The sequence below is a fragment of the Macaca thibetana genome, chromosome 20 (assembly GCF_024542745.1).
Source record: "Macaca thibetana thibetana isolate TM-01 chromosome 20, ASM2454274v1, whole genome shotgun sequence".
NCBI classification, from domain to species: Eukaryota; Metazoa; Chordata; class Mammalia; order Primates; family Cercopithecidae; genus Macaca; species Macaca thibetana.
The window spans coordinates 67978305-67999659 of record NC_065597.1 but is presented as its reverse complement, the minus strand read 5'-3'; the positions used below and the strand labels follow the sequence as shown (position 1 = coordinate 67999659).

The window sequence follows — 21355 nt, the reverse complement described above, 5'->3', positions numbered from 1 at the left end:
GATTCAATTATGGTGCGCAGTGTTTTGTGAGTAACTACCGCCCATAAAAAGTTAATTAATCAGGGCTGTGTCAATTTCCTCGTGCCATGTCTATTTGCTGCAAGGTAATTAATCACTAATCACCCACCAAGCAGCAGGCCGAGGGACAATCCACGAGTCATTTATTGTCTTTCCCCAAATAAATGGCACACGCAGCCAGGAAGAAACACATCTTGCCTTTCATAATATTTTTATCGACACTTTTGCATGTTGTAATAGACTGCAGCAACAAGCAGCTGCAGTTCAATGGAATATTAATATTAAAGAAACAAATGAGCGGAGATTTATAGGACATTGCGTTTCTGTAATGTCAGTGTTGAGATTAAACCAAGCAAATGAACAGTGAAAAATTACTCTTCCATGTGGAGAATGGTGATTAGACTTGTACATTAATTAGAAATTTTTGTTTTCCTATTCAATGCATTTCAAATGAGGATGTCCTAGAAGAAACTGTTTGTCCAAAATGTGGATTTATTCTCTTCTAAACAGCAGTATTTAATATCAACATGCATTTCATACTGAAACAAGGGTCGATCCTAAATGTGTGTTTCAGGAATAAATGTATGTGGATATGAGAACTGGAGATTCGACAAATTAAGTGGCCATTTTGGTCTTTTTATTAGTGACTGAAAGGATAGAACCTTTCTCCCCCACCCTTTTTTTTTTTTGCCAAACTCTGAAATTACTGGATTTTTTTTTAAAAATGAAAACCCTTTCCATTTTTGTTTGGAGCCAGAACTTAACAGGCTCTATCATGTTAAAATTTTCATTTAAGGCCATTTAAAGAGCGTGACCTAGTTGCGTGTAAATTCTGTGTTATAAACCAATTTGATGTACCTTGAGATTCGTTCTTAAAAAGGCAGAAACACATTTTGCCATGTGGAAAAAAATCAGGTTTTTTGACTCTTCATTGTGATGTTCATTGCACGATGCCCTGCCTCTGAAATTGCTGCTCTATGAGCTATGGCTGGTGGTTTATTTCGCCTCAGTATGTTACCTATTACGCCCCTTCTTGATTTATGGTCCAGCACATGGAATGGGAGTTCCCCCAAGGGGAATCCTGCAGAACCATCAACCTGCTGTTGAAAGCGCATCTGTACCCCCAGAATTGTGTGAGTATTTCCTACCATAAATTACCCACAGAACAATTTCACCCCAAATTTGCATGAATCTCTCTCCGTCTTAAAACCTTCCAAGGGTGGGGACATGTGTCATTATGGAGAAAGGGAGAGGAGGAGCGGGACAAAGAGAGCCCCCCTCATCCATTCGGATGCCCACCTTTTCCAGGGCATCTGGCAATCTCATGCAATTTCAAACCAGCGCACAAATGCAAAGAATAATTGCCCATTAAAGCGGTTGTATATTTTTATGGCTTTGATGCAGAATCCGCCCCCCTGTCGGGTTTTGCATCTGCTACTCTTCCATCTCTCCCAGAGCTCTAAAACTTTAATATGCAGTTTATAACCCTCAAGTATTTTCCACTGGTTTTGTGTTTCTTCTCTCGGGATTTCCTGGCTGGTGAGATGATCTCATTTGTGTTTATTTTCGAAGGTAAGCACCATGTTCGTTAAAGAGAGGAAGAGAAGACACACTCATCACTGTAAATACATCGAGTGCAGGGCTCATTGGAGGTGGGAGGTGGGGGCTTTGTTTTTGAGGGGGAGCCGGCAGTTAGCAGTTGACACTTTAGTAAATGGCCCATTTGGCTGGTGGATACACCCACACATCTTCCGTTTTAAAATGTTGATTTGCCGTGATACTTGAGCACCACCACAGCGTGCCTCTTGTTGCATCCCTAAAGCTTCCATTTCACCGAGTTCCATGGGACAGAACTACTTATTCCCAAGAAATGAGATGGTTACTCCACTAACCTCCCTCAAAATACGCTCTGTATATAAATCTAGCTGAAGGGTGAGAGTGGGTGAGCTGGAAATGCTGATGTGTCAACAAGATGCTCAATTGGTATTTTCTTCGAAAGCTCTTGCCCTGTTTTGAGAGAAATTCATTTTTAGCTTATGAGCTGCATCCAATTTGTGTTGCAGTGATACCAGATTTTTCTTTGATTCATGTTGGATAAGGCTTCAGAAGGAATCTCTTCATTACAATGAACCTATGGGTTTTCTTGTCTCCCTCATGCCAAAAACTAAGGATTTATACTATATCCACACATCAACCTGCATCCTTTCCACTGTTCCTTATTGATGGTCTTCTTACATGTGAGTTAACTTTAAGTTGAACTAGGAAAAAGAAAAAATCAAACTTCCAGTGTTGGGGTTTAGAAATGACCATAGTTGGCTGTCTTTTCTCCATAACTTTGTTTTTTTAAATTAACAAAGAGGCATTTACAAACATTGGATAGGGCAATGTTTGACTTTTAACATTGACTTAAACATTTTATTTCATGTTCTAGAAATGGAGAGAACATTGTGAATTTCCACTGGGAATTTTGCATTGGCTTTATTAAATATTCATTCATTGCCCATTTACTGGATCTAGATCTCTAAACTATGGTATTTGGAGTGTCTGGATCCAGACATCTAAACTGGGATAGATGACATAACTCACTCAAAATCTAAGTGCCATACCTCAAAAGTAAGCATGTAAGAGGTTCTCTATGTGGTCAAAAAAGTTTTAGTCTTGTTTAATTTGTATCTGAATCATATGTCCAGGTAATTATCTCAAATATACATTTCACCATGTTCCAGAATCCTGCAGACCACCACACCAGTAGGCAAGTAAGAAAAGCATCCATTCTTCCATGCTGTGCTGGGTTTTGTAAAGGAAGTGTGACAAATAGTTGTGTGTGTGCATGTGCGTATTTTGCCCTCGAAAGGGATTATTTGTGTTAGTGGCATGCAAAGAAAGCCATGCTGTCCCTAAACCAACCATCAAGGGAAAGAAATTTTTTTTTTTTTTTTTTGAGACTGAGTCTTGTTCTATACCCAGGCTGGAGTTCAGTGGTGCGATCTCTGCTTACTGCAACCTCCACCTCCTGGGTTCAAGTGATTCTTCTGCCTCAGCCTCCCAAGTAACTGGGACTACAGGTGCACATCGCCACACCCAGCTAATTTTTGTATTTTTAGTAGAGACAGGGTTTCATCATGTTGGCCAGGATGGTCTCGATCTCTTGAACTCTTGATCTGCCCACCTCGGCCTCCCAAAATGTTGGGATTACAGGTGTAAGCCACTGCGCCTAGCCAGGAAAAAATCTTCTAATAAAGATGGGAGAAACACAGAAGGCACAGCTACAAGTCAGACGAGTTTGGCATTATCAAGATTGTTATTTTCTGTGGCTCCTGGTTGCACACAATTATTTGATTCAGGGACTGTTGTGGCTGGGTTGTCAGACAGCATTGTCTGGGGCTATATGGAAGGAGAGACATGATGAAGACCTTTTAATAGGTGTTACCTGTCTGGGGCCAAAACTGGAGTCCTGCTTTCCCCCCAAAACAAGAAACAATTTCAAATCCCGATAGTGTGCTGCCATCGAGGAGAATTTAAATGAATTGAAGGCTCTGATAATTCCAAGTGCAACAGACTTGGTCCAAGCAGCCTCCCCTTGCTTGATTGAAATCATACTCATTCAAAATCTGGTTACTTTTTCAGAGGCAGTGAAACACATACAAGGGTAGAAATGGAAATTATCTTTCTAGGGATTGCGACTAAATTTCAGTTGTATTACAGGAAAGGGGTTCCTATCCAGACCCAGAGAGAGAGGTTCATGGATCTCGTGCAAAAAAGAATTCAGGGCGAGTTCACAGTGCAAAGGAAAAGCAAGTTTATTAAGAAAGTAAAATGGGGAAAGTACAGCTACTCCATAGACAGTAGGGTGTTCCCAAAAGTAAGAAGAGGAGCACTTCCACCCCTAGGTATGATACTTGTTTACATAGGACAAGAAAATAAGATCATGGGGAAACGTGCTCTGCTACAAGGGTTTGTGATAAAGGATTTTCTTAATTACTATATTTTGCAAGAATCGATATTATCTTTAAAGCAAAATTAGGAATGCTTTTCTGTTCTCAAGATATCAGGATATCAGGACACTCCCAAGTCTGGGTCTGTTTAGTCAACATTATCAATCTGTTTCCTTAACCCTAAACATCTAGAGGCCAGGAATACCTAACTTTCTGGGAATGCAGTCCAGCAGGTCCTGGCCTTTCTCCTAGCCCCCACTTAAGATGGAGTCGCTCTGGTTCGAACGCCTGACAGTTGTGTTGCTTGCATGCTGTTTATCTGCAAATTCTGGGCAGGTCACTTTGTACACAGGACAGTGTTATGGAAGGCAGACAGTGAAGAGGTGGTGGCTGTACTCTCCCAGAAGGAAGACAAACATTGGTTAGCCACCGACAGGGTGTCCAGGCAATAGTATTAGGTATCTCATACCTGCTTGGTGCCAGTTACTCATCCTAATCAATGAGCAGAACAAATGGAGATCACTACCCTTATGCAGCTTGCATGCACCCACCAGTGAGAGTCCTCCTTCATTTCTGATCCAAGCTAATGATTTTTACATGAACCAGGGGAGGAACAGGGCAGCCCTCTTTAGAAAAAAATTCCAAAAAAGAGTGAAAGAAAGGATTGTAATGAAGGCAGGAATTAATAAATGAAGAGAGAGGAGAGGAAGAAAGAGGGAGGGGAAAGAGGAGGAAGGAGAAAAAGGAAGAGGAGGAGGGAAGGACAGGAAGGAGGGAAGACAAAAGAAAGAAAGAAAAGAGGGAGTGAAGGACAGGAAGCAAGGAAGACAAAAGGAAGGAAGAAAAGAGGGAAGGGACGAGAAAGGAAGGAATTAAAAAAGAAAGGAGCAAGTATAAGGAAGGAAGGAAGGAACTTAAGAAAGAAAGGCAATGTGATCGATGAGCATTTTTCTAACTAGAGATTTCACCAAAAGGCCCCTTGGCCAGCCCTAGATTAACAAGAAAGAGACCACTGAAAATACCATCCACCCAGTACACTTGAATTCTCCAGCCCTTTCTCCACGAAGCCTCTGGCCCAAAGCATGACCTGTGGAACCCTTTTGTTTTACCAAGGGTACTTGGCCTTTCAGGAAGGCACTATTTAAGCGAGGAATTGCTTTGCAGTCCCTTCCTGTGTTTTTTTCACAAAATAAGAAGTCCCCTAATGTGCCCTGCTTGGGGGAGCCCAAAGAACCTCCTAGGAAGACTTGTAAATATCCTCCATCAGGAAATCCATTTTCTCCCTGTAACAAAGAGGGTACAAAATGGAATCCTGGCTCCATGCTCTTAACAGCACGTGCTCCCCTCTCTCTCTTGCCAAGCTTCTGTTTCATGTTATATCTCAACATCTAAATCCTCCAAGAATTATTGTAAAACCTGCTTGTGGCTGAGAGGGAGCTTGTCTGGCTCATTCGGCTCCATAGCCAGTGATAATGAATGGGTCAGCATAATTACCGTGTTTCCTCACACAGGCAGCCAGCTGCTCTGCCAGATTGTGAATTTTTCATTTTCTTTTTTTCAAAATCGAGGGTGTTCCTCTGAAAACTTAATAGTTGAACTGTGGCAAGACAGATTTGGAGTCAAAGCCATTCCCACACTCATTTTCTCCCCAGTCCTGAATCAAGTGTCTCATCTCTCATTACTTCTGGGCTTTTATGATATTAGGATTTACTCACATTCCCCATTAAGACCCCACACCTCTCTGCAGTTTCAAGCATGCCAGTTGCCATGCGATCCAGGAAACTCAGGTGCTAGGAGCTGGCAAAAAAAAGTTAAATAAAATGGCATAATCTGTCTTTAGCAAGAATAAAAAGGTTAAAAATAACCTTTATGGTCTTCTCAGATACAAACAGAAAGACAGAATCATTCTGGGTTCTATAATCCTCGTATTTCACCCACATTGTGAGAGGAAGATGTGGTAGAATCCATAGAACAGGACGGCTGTTGTACCTTTAAGAGCACACAGAATTCCAGATAATAAATAGCCTGTTGGTCTTCACTTTGGTCAGGTTCAGGGATTTTATTTGGGTCCTTATAATTACAAGAGTAATTCAGAATGACTTCTGTGGAGAACCCCACCCACTCCCTTCACCCACCATGTAGGTACAAACATATCCTATCTATAGGTGTAGGTATAATTCTTGGAGTTGTAAGTGCACTGCATGGCCAGCCTGTCCAACCTCCTCAGTAGTAGCTGGGGCCTCCAGTGAGGCTTCTCATGCATTTTTTACCTTCCAATTCTTTTGGGCTTTTTGCTCCTTCTGCAACCCTCACCTGATTCCATGCATCAGTGTGCGTGGAAAGGACTCTGAACGATGGGAAGACATAAGGTGGAACGCTTCTACTCCTGAAGCTGATGGTGGGAACGGGAGAAGCTCTTCTTGGCAGTTTGGATAGAGGGTGGAGACAACTTTAACATGAAATGAACTACAACCCCTGCCCAGTGAGAGGTTTGCTTTTCTGCAGAAAGCCTGGAAAAGGAGTTTGGTTGTGCTGGGTTAACTAAGAGTGCTTCCTTCATGGTGGGCCTTTTCTGAGCGTTTACTGTGGCTCTCCTGGGACAGGGACTTCCCAAATGCATTTTTTCAGAAAAACATTCTCCGTGGACACAGTTTGGGAAACATTGCCTGCTGCTTAGTGAGATGGGACAAGTGTAGTCAGTATGGCAAGAGCACTGGGAGGGTTAGAGAAGTGAACTGAGCTTGAAGGCAAAAGTGGTTTGCTGGCTCTATGGGCCCTGGTGAGTTAGGATTTGCATGGGATGGGAGGAAGGGTATCCCAGATAGAGGAAACAGCATTGGTTATCCTGGGGCTGAGGTAATCATCAGGTATCCTCCGTGCACACTTTGGGAAACACAGCTTGCTGCTTAGTGAGATGGGAAAAGTGTGGTTAGAAAGGTTAGAGCACTGGAAGGGTCAGAGAAACCAACTGAACTTAAAGGCAAAAGTGGTTTCCTGGCCTCATGGGCCCTGATGAGTTACGATTTGCATGAGATGGTAGGAAAAGCATCCCATATAGAGGAGACAGCATTAGTTATCAGGGGTCTGGGGTAATTATCAGGCTTAATTCCCCTTCCTAACTCCTCCTCGCCTCCTCATCCTGCTCAGAGATTTCTACCCAAGGGAAGATATCCCTGCCCACATTCTTCTTATTTGAGACAGAGTCTTGCTCTGTCACCCAGGCTGCAATGCAGTGGTGCCATCTCAGCTCACTGCAACCTCCACCTCCCAGGTTCAAGCAATTATCCTGCCTCAGCCTCCCAAGTAGCTGGAATTACAGGCATGCACCACCACATCTGGCCAATTTTTGTATTTTTAGTAGAGATGGGGTTTCACCATATTGGCCAGGCTGGACTCGAACTCCTGACCTCATGATCCACCTGCCTCAGCCTCGAAAAGTGCTGTGATTACAGGCAGGAGCCACCATGCCCAGCCCCACACATTCTCTTAAGATTCGGGGTCCCAGACTTCTCCCATATTTGTAATCATGGTGGTTGCCTTTGCCTTTAAATACTGCACAAGAGTTTAGCAGGCTTATGAGATGTTGGTAATAAGCTGTTTCTCATGGCATGTGTGGTTTGTGCACTCATGCCACATACATGTGTCAGTGGGAATACTTCAATTAGCAGTTTTAACAGATGATATCTATACATAAAGGAAACTGTGAAAAAATACGATGGGGAAAGCTATGAATAAAAAACACTCATGTAGTTCGGCCCCAGAGATTACTAGCAAGACATCACACATCTTGCAATCTGCCCTTTTAAAAATGTGTTTGTGGGTTGTCCATGTTTGGTCCATGTAATCCCAGCACTTTGGGAGGTAGAGACAGGAGGACTGCTTGAACCCAGGATTTCAAAACCGGCCGGGGCAACTTAGGGAGACCCCCATCTCTACAAAACATTAAAAAATTAGGAGCATGCTACCACGCCTGGCTGTCTATGGTCCCAGCTACTTGGGAGGCTGAGGTAGGAGCATCACTTGAGCCCTAGAAGTGGAGGGTACAGTGAGCCGTGATCGCACCACTGCACTCCAGCCTGGGTGACAGAACCAGTCCCTGTCTCAAATAAATTCATTAATTTAATACTGGTGCAGCGAGCTTTCCTCCCGTTATTTAGAATTCGTTGCAAATGTTTGTCAGTCACCATATTCTCCTGGGCAAATGGCCTACTGTGTTAACTACCCATCCTCTCTGGAATCCAACCCTGGCCACTGTGCTGCTTTCTGCTTTTTAACCTCCTGACTCTGGGAAGCGGGCGGGGGTCCTGCTGAAACCCTGTGCAGGGACAAGGGTTCCCGGGACGGTTCCTTCCACAGCAGGGTGTGCATCTGACAGCCTGTGCTCGCTCTCTCTCTCTCCCCCCTCTCTTGCCCCGCAGTGCCAGGCTTCCCGTATCCAGCAGCCACCGCCGCGGCCGCCTACCGAGGGGCGCACCTGCGAGGCCGCGGCCGCACCGTGTACAACACCTTCAGGGCCGCAGCGCCCCCGCCCCCGATCCCGGCCTATGGCGGGTAAGTGGGGCAGCCTCCTGGGCGGGCCTCCCTGCACCAGCCCTGCCTCCCCCAGAGGCACGGAACTGTTTGTGAGCGCATGATGGTCTTGATTCCCCCCTCTCTGCCACCCCCAGAACTGCCCCCAGCATGCAGCCCGCGCGCACCTGCAGTGGAGCACCTTGCTAAGAGTATTGAAAAATGAGTGTAATTTGTCCTGTCATGGTTGGTGCCTTTAAGCACAGTACATGTCACATGTTGTTATGTAAATTCTCTTTGAGACTGAATGCTGGAGAACACAGAAATGGTTACAGTCAAAGATGTATTTCTGATGATTGCAAACATCTGGTTATTAAGGAGGTTGGACCACATTTGCCCCTTGAATTCCTCCACAGAAAGACGTGAGGTTTTCACACATAAAAATCACTGGGGTGGTCTTGCTCCCCTCCCCAGGGGTATCTTGAGCTTCAAGGTTCTCTAACCTTTGCCTGCAAAGAGAAAATTAGGTGTTGAGTCCCATGCAAACATACAAGAATTAATGAAATTTGAGTTAAGATGCGTTGCAGTTGCATTTTCCGTAATGGCATTTGCCTTCCTTTCTCCCTCTGTGGGGACAACGCAAATTGGTTTCCCATTGCCAATTTGATCCTTCTGTGCATGGACTTTGATATTGCCAGGCGAATATCAAGGAATGGTGTGAATGCTCAGTAAAAGAAAAAAAAAAATGGTACTGGCGTGTTGGGTGGCAGACTTGAAATGCTAGTCCCTCTGTCCCTCTTTTAGGGATCCTGCTTGAATATTCTTGTACCTCTGCAGTCCGGGAGAGAGGAATGCCTCCAAGGCAGTGGCCCTAGACCAAGGGACATTTGCAAGGTCTAGAGACATTTTTGGTTGTCACAGCAGGAATGGAGAGATGCTATGTCCTCTGCTGGGTAGAGTCTAGGGATGTTGTTTGACAGTCCCCAATAAGAAAGAATTATCGGGCTCAAAGTCAGTCGTGCTGCAGCTGGGAAAGCCTGCTCTATGTTAAATTCAGCAGTCCCCAAAAGAGTCTGGCATGTGCCTTCCCTGCCCAGTGACTGGCTTTCTGGTGTGCAAAAGAAAATATGGCTGCATTTAAGACTGTGTGAAAAGGGTTAAATGCCCTTTCTATAACTCTGTTGCTTGTAAATCTTTCAGAAAATCTGTATTAGCCTAGATCATCTATTATACTCATGACAAAAAGAAACACTTTTTCATTATGTATTCATTCCAAACCAGAGCATTTGAAATGTTTCAAAAATAAACACAATAAAATAGTAAAAAAATAGTAAAAAAAAAAAAAAAAAAAAAAAAAAAAAAAGACTAGGTAAAACCATCAGGGAAGGGAAAATTAAGGAAAAGTAGTAAGCATGTCCATCAAATTTCTTGTGTAGTCATTAGAATTGGGTCAACTTTGAGCTTCTTGGACAAAACAAGAGTTATCTCTATATATACACATATTGTAACTGAAAACATGGTGAATAGTAACAAACAAGAATCAATTGGCTATAAATTCTCCCTAGCACCTATCCAATATATTTGCATGTCTTAAGCCTTTTATGTGACCATGCACTGAAGGAATTGTTGATAGTGTAATTTTTAATCTCTGGTATCACAGCATTGAGCACATTTTATGGATCCAGAAATGCAAAAATGAAGATTATTCCCAAGGTCATGTAATGAGTTATGAAGGAAAAAGAAAATCCGAAGTTACCTTTGGGCTCATGTAATTACTAAAGCAAGATTCATAAGTTATAAATGCAAAATTGCACACTTATACCACATTCATTTGAAAATTGTTCTCAGTACATGGCAACTGAAGCGTTTTGGTATATCTACCGTATCTCACTACTATATTAAACAGCAAAAGAAATAAAGGAAAATTGTATGGCTATCCTCACACGAACACTTTATAAACATCTCAGAATAACACACCTGCTGTAAAATGAAAATTAGCTAACTTATAATGAACGTGCTCTTTGCTGGGAATAGCCATGCGTAACTAATTAATGCCATGTTCACCAGGGAGAGACACAACCATTTCCAAATGATGAAACAATGTGTTTGTAACTACTTGGGATGAAAATTAATTTTAATATTCCAGCAATATCTGTGATCAGTTTGGTTATAATGGTGGATTGTGCATCCTTCCTGATAATAGTGTGGCTAGAATTCTGAAGCCATACTTAGAAGCAAGATCAAATTCTCAACAAAGAAGTAGAAGCCCCAGCAGGACTGGGGTTGCAAGCATTCATGTGTACAATTATCTATTAGAGCAAGGTACTGGTCAAAAAGAAGGAAATTCATCTGGTTGCCTGGGTGTTTCACTGGATTACAAACTGCCGAGAGTGAATTGGCACGGAATGAAAAACTTTGAGCCCAACGTGTTAAAGGTTTCCTTTTCCTCTGGAATAAATAGATTAGGCTGCAGGAGATGGCAGGGGGATGGTTCCTCTTGGAAAGGAAGAGAGCAGAGTGGGACACAGGGCAGGAGTTGGCTGAAAGAGTAAGGACCCCTATCTTGTGTTCAGTGAAAGCAAGTAGCAAAGAAGTTGGAAATACTTGTTTCAGGACATAGCATCATCAGGATTCACGTGGTCCAGAGAGCACATTTTCTGTAGCCTTTTGTCTCTAAAGTCCTTTGGAGGAAAACTTCTAGATTTGACTGATGTCTTTACCCCAGCCCAGTTCAGGTCACCCTATGGCCCTATGACTGACACCTATTGTGCTTCAGGGCACTGTTGTGTGCTAAAGAGACCAATGGCACCTTGAGAGGTATTTCTTCTGGTTGGGGCAGGGGGTGACATACAAGCCAACAATTTCAATAAACGTAAGTGATACAAGAGGGTATTATGTGAATACCAGGGCAAGGTCCTTAGTCTAGCTTGGGTGTTTATAGAAGGCATCCTAAAAGAGAAGAAATAGGGGATACATTTAAGTCCAAACATTTCCTAAATTGCCACAGTGAAATCTTATCCTGTGACCCCTCCCCCACCCACACCCCCAAGCAATCTTCATCTTTTCTAAGATGTCACCTAACAAACTGCATTTAAGAATTTATTGTTTCCACTGTCACCAATTCAAGGCATATCTGCCAACCTAAATCTGTTCTTCCTGAGGTATCCAATATGAATCTATATTGTTACTAAAATACCAGTCGAAAATGTATCCTAGGTCCATGCATGGCTTCAATCTTCTTCCTGGGAGATTGAAGAAAATATCCTTTAGAATCTCCATGGCTACCTTTGTGGAAGCTTGGGTGACTCTTGGAGGTATCCAACAAAGATAGTCACATGAGTAGAGTCCTTAAGGATGCTCTACATTCATCAATTTCCTTTTAAAAAAAAAAAAAATTTGAGACAGTCTCGCTCTGTCACCCAGGCTTGAGTGCAATGGTGTGACCTCGACTCACGGCAACGTCCAACTCCTGGGTTCAAGCGATTCTCCAAACTCAGCTTCCTAAGTAGCTGGGATTACAGGTGCCCGCCACCACACCTGGCCAATTTTTGTATTTTTAATAGAAATGGGGCTTCACCATGTTGGCCAGGCTGGTCTTGAACTCCTGACCTCAGGTGATCTGCCCACCTGGACCTCCCAAAGTGCTGGGATTATAGGTATGAGCCACCGTGCCCAGGCATTCATCCATTTCCTTTTCTTGATTTGCCTTTTCCTTCCATGTCTTGATATTTTCTGAAGCCCTTCCATGCAGCTGAAGAACACAGGTAATGAAGAGGCCCTGTTCTCTTTTATCTCACATGCCTAAATAGAAACCTCTTGGGACATTAATACATGATGATTCCTCCAGGCGTAGGGACAGTTGTGGATCATGGTGGGATCCTAGGTACAAGTGGAAAACCCTATACCAAACCAACCAACTCCCAACTGAGTCCCAAATGCCAACATCAACTGAATGAGACCGAGTGAAGAGTTAGAAAGTAATGTCTACATAGGTCTACATAGTCTATGGAATTTTACAGTCCTAGGAAGACACTGGATTTAAGGTGAATAAGACTGAGCCCGAATATTCTACCCATACTGGCTTGGATAGCTTACTTAACGTCTATAGAGAGTTTCCATAAGAGAGTGGGGATATATCTGCCCCCGTAGAATTGATAGAGGGTGACGTAGGGTAATTCATGTAAGGTGACAACTTGGTCCATCCTGTGACGTGCATTCAGTGAACTGTGCCTGCTGTTCTCCAGGTTGGTGAACTTAGCGACTGTATTAACCACCCATAGTCTTCTTTCTCAACATCCCTTTTGCTTGTGGTTGAGTAAACAAGAAGACCCCATGTCTCTCCCTCTATGCATTATTTATCTTTGCTAGGGGGCACGTGCAGTTTCATAGACCTCCATTTCGTTCAAGAAATGGTTGAGGCATTTCCACTGCTTATGGAATATGTAGATTGCAAATACAATATTGAGTAGGGAACAGTCACGGAGCAGAGTCGAGTTTTCCTTATTTCTCCTTGCCTTTGATCCTGGAGTCAATTTGATTGAGAAGCCACAATGCCCAGTCTAGCTTCCTATGATTCACATTTGGGAGGAATTACCCATCAGGTAATTGCTGTTCAGGGAGCTCAGAAGCTTATTATCTATGCCTCAAAACGGCAAGTGGAGGCATTGGAGACAAACACTATAGACTTAGTAATCTCTGATGTTAGAAAACAGCAGCTAAACCCCAATCCCCTCCCTATCGAAGAGGAACTCCATGAGTACCTATTATGTACCATGCATATTTCAAGGGAGTACAATGGGGTGCTCTGATGGAGCATCACATGTGTTATTTTTGAGATGGAGTCTTGCTCTGTCACCCACGTTGAAATGCAGTGGTACAATCTCAGCTCACTGCAAACTTCTCCTCCTGGGTTCAAGCAATTCTCCTGTCTTCAGCCTCCCGAGTAGCTGGGGTTATAGGCACATGCCAACCACACCTGGCTAATTTTTTGTATTTTTAGTAGAGACAGGGTTTCACCATATTGGCCAGGCTGGTCTCAAACTCCTGACCTCAAGTGATCTGCCCACCTCAGCCTCCCGAAGTAGGGGGATTACAGGTGTGCGCCACCACCCCCTGGCCATGTTTTTATTACTATTCGAAGCCTAAGCATCTAGTGTCTGCTGTAGGCTTTTGGTTTTGGTTCTCTAGGTATCTCTGAGCAAGATTTTCTGCGCTTTCTCAGGTAATTGTCATACATCTGTGTAAACTTCCCAGAGTTACCCTTGAGAAGTATTTTGATAAGACTGTATACTATTTGGGGTATAGGAAAGATAAGGGAGTATCCCAGGAGAAAACTTAAAGCTGGCCAGTGGAAGAACAAATTGACCTTTTGGAAATGTTTTCAGGTTAAGTCTTAAAAAAGCCTCTGACAACAGTCTCTGGGACCATAGGCATATCTTTCTGTGTATAGATCAGCCATGCTCTCAGATATTTATAAGATAAAACCCAAAGTCCCCAACCTGTATTATCTGATGCTTAGGAACTTTATTCATTTAACATAAATACTAGGAACAAAAGTCATCATTATCCATTCTCAGAATACTTTACACACACGGGCATCCAATCTTTTGGTTTCCCTGGGACACATTGAATGAATTGACTTGGACCACACATAAAATATACATACACTAACTACAGCTGATGAGCCAAAAAAAAAAAAATCTCAGTGTTTTAAGAAAGTTAATGAATTTGTGTTGGGGCCACATGCAGCCTATGGACTGAGGGTTGGACAAGCTTCTTTTGCCGAATTATTTTTATAAAGTGTGATTTCTTATTTGCTAGTTTTAAAATGTAATCCAAAACAGCCTCTTAATAGAGTGAATTTATAGACAAACATCATGAATTAGTGGTCTTTAAACCCTTTTTCTGGAGGAGAGAATGTGAAAAAGGCATTTTCACAGATGCCTTTAATAATCTGATTAAAAATTCTCTAGGAAAATGTGTACAAACATACCACACACCCACAATTCTATACAAATGCCAGCGAGTTTCTGATAGCCCCTAATATCCATTAAAACACAGTGGTATTTGAACACATTAGAAAGTTTATTTTCTAGTGGGAAGGGGCCTCAGGGTAGAACAATTGTGAACAGCCTTTTCTATGAGAATATACTTGTGGCTGGTATATATTATATTACACAGGCAGATTGTATGGCTTGGGCATTTTATATATTTTTTAAAGTAAACTAATTTTCTATAGTGCAATCACTCCCTGCTTGCATTCATTCAAATATTTAACTACTGCTATTACTTTTCTAAGAAAATAAGATGTGCATTTGCATTATATCCTTGCAAAAGCATATTGAGTCCCAATGTGATTGACAAGCAATACAATTACCTTTACATGGCTAGACGTACCATCTCTGCATTGAAATAGGACTGCACCTGTTTAGTGCACGATGGTAACTCCCTTCTAACTGTTCTGTGGTTAGTTTATCTATAGCTGCACTGTAGACATGGATCCCTGTGCCTCTTTCCCTACATATCTTATATTTTAAGTGCAGCTGTTTGATGAGGCTTTTAAAATTATTTGGATACATTTTTGGAAATTAGCATGCGGCTTTGTGATAAGAGCTTTCCTGTAACCAGCTCTTCCATTAGAATATGACCCAGGAGGCCGACCTTCAGTTTTGTCTCATATGTAAAGTAAAATAACACTTGGAGGATGGTGTTGCATAGAGCAATGATTCTCATTGTCCTGGGACCAGTAGCATCAGCATCATCTGTTAATTTGTTAGAAATGTAAGCTCTTAGATGCTGTCATCCAGATCTATTTAATCAGAACCTGTTGGCTGGGCGTGGGGCCCAGCCATCTGTGTTTCAAAAGTCCTCCAAGTGATTCTGATACGCATTCAAGTTTGACCACCACTGCTTGCCATAGTACTTAAGAGTTTGCGCTGTGGAGCCAGACTCCCTGGGCTCAAATCCCAGTTCAGTCAATACCCAGCTATCTTTCAGTTTCTACATGTCTAAAGAGGCGATCATCATTTTATCCATCTCATAGGGGTGTTCTGAGGACTGAGTGGGATTATGAGCACAGACTATCTAGAATAGGGACTGATCCATGGTAAGTGTTCTACAAATGTGAGTAGTGGGAGTATTGGTGCTCATGCTGTTACTATTAGGGAGAAAAACAGTGTTTTGGTAAAATTGGCTTCCCATTACATGGCTTTATTTCACATTGCCAGTGAGGATGACTACATTGGTTCCACACTTTTTAGAGCTATCCTATAGATAGATCACTTGTCCTTTCCATTTCTCTCCAATACATGTGCACTTTGAAAATAATCCCTTCATGATGGGGTTTATAATGGCAGCTACAATCATCTTTTCGCTGTGAAGCCACCATATTTAGAACTTAAAGCTAGACATTATACCTTTCTCCCCAGCCCTCCAAGAAGCCAGGCCATGTGTCTTCCAACCATGGGTCTTGCCTTAGCAGTACCCTCGCCCCACCACCCTTTGCCTTGACAGCTCTTCCCTCCTCTCTACTGAGCCAAGGCTTTGAGGTTTCTCTGCCATTTGCTCAGCCTCTCTCATCTCTGCTGCTCGCCTTGCCTCCTTCCCTTCCACATTCAGGGGACCTCTGTTGCTCTCTCCTGCAGCCTCTATCCCAGCTGTGATTCTACAATTTTGTGCATAATTTGTGCCTGTGTGTACACTCTGGGAGGGCAGGTTTCCTGAGGGGGGCTTACTTCTTCAGTCTCCATGCCTTGGCATAGTAGTTGGGGTACAGAAAACTTTTCAATAGAGAAATAGTACGTATGCAGTTTGAGCTTTTCACAAAGAGAAAGCTAGACCAGTTCTTCTTTGGTTCAATGTCTCATCAATTTGGGATGTCTGTGTCCCCCAAGTAACTTTCTACAGCCCACGGTGGAGGACAAAGCATGGTGATCAGGTTAGCCTACTAAGCAGAGACTTTTAAGAGCAAACATCACGGCATGTTCTTGCCTCACCTCTGGGCAATGTTGGTACAAATAGGCTTGACATGGAGGCACAAAACTGGCCATGGTGCATAACAACTTGTCTTAATGAAAGAAGGGATCAGTTTCTTGGCTAGAGCTCAGCCTCAGCCACATCATAGAACCCCACTCTTGGCCCACACCCATGCCGTGTGCCCTGTTGGAAGAGCCTCCAAGGCCTGGAGTCAGTTCTTTTCTCCATTCACAGAAAATCAGAGACAGATGAGGTTCTACCATTGAGATCTTTAGAAGTCATTATTTCCCATATTTAAAGGTATATGTTTCATATTTAGTGAAAAATAGATTGTTTACTTCTAGACTGCTTTCTGTCTAGTCTCTTGCCCTGGTCTCCTAATTCAGGTTCGAGTCTGTTAATCATAATTTCTCCTCCATTGACAAGTCATCGATACTGAATAGCCAAATCAGACAAACCTGAGACTCCACCTGACCCATTGTTGAATTCTACCTCAAGTTGATAAAGCAATGACCCAATCTCCTTCTAACACCTTCTTATGCCCACCCTTCCCTCTAAAATATGAGCCCTATTCACCCAGTTATTGTACATCTTCTAGGTAACAAGCAATGTGTCAGGAATTGAGACAGAATGTTAGTTAAGCCACTGGATGTAGCTTTTAAGGTGCAATGAGTCACATGCACACATACCTTTGATGTGAGGCAGAAATTGACGAGTGACTCAATAAGAATCTGAAAAATGATGCTGGCGTTTATAATGGGAAGGCACTGGGTCTCAGACATGGTGAGCCTGTTAGAGCTACAGTGTTAAGGATGATGCCGCCCATCCCTTTGCAAGCGTTATCTTATGAAACCCTCCCTTGAGGTAGGCACTTACCTATTTTCCCTTTTTAACAGATGAGTAAGTGAGGTTCAGATATCTCACGTGATGTGTCCAAAGGTACTGAGCTATTGATTGAGGATGCTGCAGTTTGACTCAGATGCCCCTGTGCTTACCATCTAACTTGGCTCTTGAATGGTCATCTCACTGCTTTTGGATGAGGATACTGGAATAAACGGCATTGCCAGCACAAGGCATTGCACGTGCAAGGGCATGGCAGCATGAAAGAACGGGATGGAGCTGTTTTGATATGGCTAAGTGATCAGCTCTGTGGTTTGGGACCCAAACTAAATATTTGTGGCTCACCTCTCTTTCATCAGACCCGTTCCAAGTCTTGTTCGCAGAGGGTGACTCTGCCTTCTGACCCCCCAACCAACATTCTGTCCTTTGTGTTGGAAATATTGAAAAAGAATTCAAAGCATAGCTCAGGACGCTGCACACCTCAGCATCTTGGATTGGGGCTTTACGCCACTTCACAAGTGCTTTTGTGAACTGTAGCCCTCCAGGATCAAATATGAACAACAGCTGAAAGCTATTTCTACCAACCTCCTTACTGTGGGAAATCCCTGCCACATTTTTAAGGACAATGGTACTTGGAGTTTAGTCAGTTGACTCCAGAATACTCTAAGAAGCGCACTAGAGTGTTCTCCAGCAAACCAGTGTCACAGCCGCGTGTGTGTGTCAGTGCTGCGTGTGTGTGTTGTAAAATGCCTACCCTTGGCTCAATATGCTTTGCTTACATGTGGGTCCAATTCTGCTACTGAAATGTGCTGCAAGCCTTTGGTATTAAAGTTGTGTTTCTATTAGAACCTCAGCCTCATTCAATGGTGGGGCTCATCGGTCCTTTGCTGGAATCATAAGTCATCTAGAAACGTCATGGGAAGGTATTGGGGAAGATTGTAAATCACTACGATCCTTTTAAAAATAGTCGTTTAGAAACAGTTTCATATGCAAGATGCCTTGTGATCCTTACAGAAACATGTTAAGGCTACATATGATTCTTGTTAAACTCATTTTCATGCTTAGGAAATATAAATCAGTTTCTCACGACCACATAGCTAAGAGCTTCTTTTCTTGTTTTTTTTTTTACTCAAAGTATACCAAAAAGCTTTGGAGAATCATTCCCTAACCCCTGTCCCAAGCCCTCTGAAGTCTCTTCTTTCTGGGATGGTCACTATATGGGTGGCAATCAGAGAGCTGCTATCAGATTGGACTTGTTCAATCAAGGTGTGGGACTTTGTTTCGTCTAGATATAATTTATGTGAACATACAGATATTCACATGTATATACTCCTGTACATGTAAGTACACAAATACATAAATATCCCAATACACATATACACATATACACATGCACATATACATGTTTCCATGCATGCATATACTATAGACAAGTGCAAACATGCATTCCTACACTTGTCCATATTAACACACATACACAAATATGCACACAATGCACTTGTACACATGAAGACATGTCTGCACACAAAACAGATTCTTGCACACATACCCATGCTCACCCACATACAATTAGAGACATTCTCCATTTACCATAAAATAATGTACATGGAATTATGAAGTATAATACAATGTGAAAAAATGTAAAAGAAAATTTTTGAAACCGTTTGTGTTGTCCAGCTCACCTGAGGCCGTTTGGCTGTAGCCCGTATTGAGAATGCTGCAATCTGTGTTTCGACCTTTTAAATCCTATTTTTACAGATAGATGTTTTGGGTTTTTCTTCTGTGGGGTAGGGGGTTATATGTGGTTTGACTGCCAACTCTGACCGGTTAAGATGCTCATGTCTGCTTGGGCCACTTAAAATAAATCTCAGTGCTCTTTGCATTTCAAAGTCGTGCATTTCTATACCCACTCCTGAGAGAGTGGGAAGTTTGGGACCCAGCACGCCGCTGCCACCACCACCACCACCACCACCACCACACCACACATCCTAATTCTGGGCCAGCACCAAAGCCCGGCCTAATTTTCTCAGTTTGCTCAACTGCTGTTGTCTCCAACCTCCTTAATCAAAGTGAAAACAATCCTCGGTTCCTGTGTTTTGGATCTTGTGACCAGACTAACCTCGCCAGTGCAGGGGTTGGTGTGTCTGCATGGGAAATGCACTAATATGGATGTTTCTCTTTGTGTGTGCACCCTTGCAGTGTTGTTTACCAGGATGGATTTTATGGTGCAGACATTTATGTAAGTATTCCTTCACTTGCATGCCGTCCCCGTTTCCTCCTGGAGTCATTCTTTTTACAAGTTTGCTGTGAATTCCTCTACTCAGTGTAGTTGAGTTTCTCTCCTTGGTTCGCAGGAAATAATTCAGTGGTTTGTCTTGCAGGACAGAAAGACTTCTGCCCCTGGGCTCATGGCAGACGTCACTGGCTGTTTAGTGGGTTGGAATTAACCCCTCGATCAACTTCAGAATAAATGCAATCCCCCCAAAAAAGTGGCATTTCTTTCATGCCAACTGAAGACCCCACTTCACCCAAAAAAAAATTGTCTCTCGAGTTCTCAATATGTTCTTTGTTTTCGGTATAATATTTAGGATAACAGCTGTAGTTACCAGCTGCAGAGGGTTAAAAGATATTTTCATGGCTGATATTTTTGATGTTTTCCCTAAAATATCACAGCAGCCTTAGGAACACTCTCTCTCAGGGGCAAGTTTAGCCCTAAACATCTCCTACAAATTCTCTTAACAAAATGTATGTCAAATTGAACATTGAGCCCCCATTTTCTTTAACCTTTTATTCCATTTCCCCCAATTATATGACTTAAAATTGCTTAATAGTAACACTAAGTTTATTTATAGAAAAGAATAGACTATTTCTCATGAGAAGAATTCAACTTATCTATGTTCAACTAGAGGTAGTTATTCTCCCGCATTATGATACGAGCAATGATGTTATGAAAATGACTTGGAGTAAACACAATTTTGAGTAAGTGGGCAGTGTTGGGAGATACTCCCTAAATCACAATTTTTATTACTAAAGACCTCAGTCGATGGGATTATATTTGTTTTATAGGCTACACAGCAAAAAAATCGTATTTCTGATAAAATTGATATCAGGTACTAGAAGATAAGCCACTGATTATTTTATTCCTTTTGAATTTCAAATCATTACAGTTTTGAGATATAGTGTTTATCTCCATCAATGATAGACTTAGTTGAGTTCTATTGCATCAAGCATATTTACTATGATCTGTGGGTATGTTTTCCCCATAACAAAGTGAGTGAACAACCCATATGTCCTAATTCACTCAGTGATCCATCAATTTTTTTCTTTATTGTGGACTTAAGCTTTTCCGTCTCACGTCCTCTTTTCCAGACTTTCAGATTTTAAATTATGAGGCAGGCTGGGGCTGAGCAGTTTGAAGCCCATTCATATATCCTCAAGCACCTGCTAAACCCAATCACCAGTCCTGGCTCTCACCTTCATGTAGCCTATGAGTAGATGATTGCAGATGGAAGGAGCCAAAATGGTAGTTGGCATCGCAGAATTTAGGGCTTTAGAAATGAGAGGGAATAGACAAGGGATAGAGAAATGCTTTTTTAAGAAATCCACCAAAATGGAAACTATCTCCAGCAACACCTGCCCAAGAAAAAAAAAATGCAGATTTTCCTTAGTTAAAAATATTTCACTATCATTTAGTGAGTGTCCACCTCTTCATGCCTCCGTTTATTCAAACTGACAGTAATTTATTGAATCATTAATGTGTGGTATCTTATGCAGATGTCCAACTGGTGTCTTGCTGGCCTCAGATTCTTGAGTAGCAGGAAGGAGAGGCTGCCTGAAGGCAAGGTCTGTGGAGCTCCCACAAATAAGGAAAAACAAGGGACTCTAAGTGAGTGAGAGTGTGTGTATCGATTGGGGCATACTGCTACATCAGAAAATCCACAGAGCGGTGCAAATAGATAAAAAACACAAAGGAGGAGGAAATATGCCAACCACTTGACTAGACAGGAAAAAGAAAATTTGTTCAGAGAAGAAAGCCACAGAAGTGTCCCTTTGTGCTTTTCTAGTTCCTTTAGGAGATT

The 21355-nt window shown here is 42.4% G+C and overlaps 1 protein-coding gene across 15 annotated transcripts in view; it reads left to right on the top strand.

The window, feature by feature from the left end:
• RBFOX1 (RNA binding fox-1 homolog 1) overlaps positions 1-21355 on the top strand; it is a 2487135-nt gene that overhangs the window by 2418695 nt on the left and 47085 nt on the right. For 9 of the 15 annotated variants that reach the window (XM_050774301.1, XM_050774299.1, XM_050774300.1 and 6 more), the window contains 2 exons: positions 8372-8504; positions 19476-19515. In XM_050774301.1, the coding sequence (XP_050630258.1) occupies positions 8372-8504; positions 19476-19515 (173 nt within the window). The remainder of the gene's footprint in view (positions 1-8371; positions 8505-19475; positions 19516-21355) is intronic. The other 6 variants (XM_050774312.1, XM_050774308.1, XM_050774310.1 and 3 more) reach the window with 1 other exon arrangement.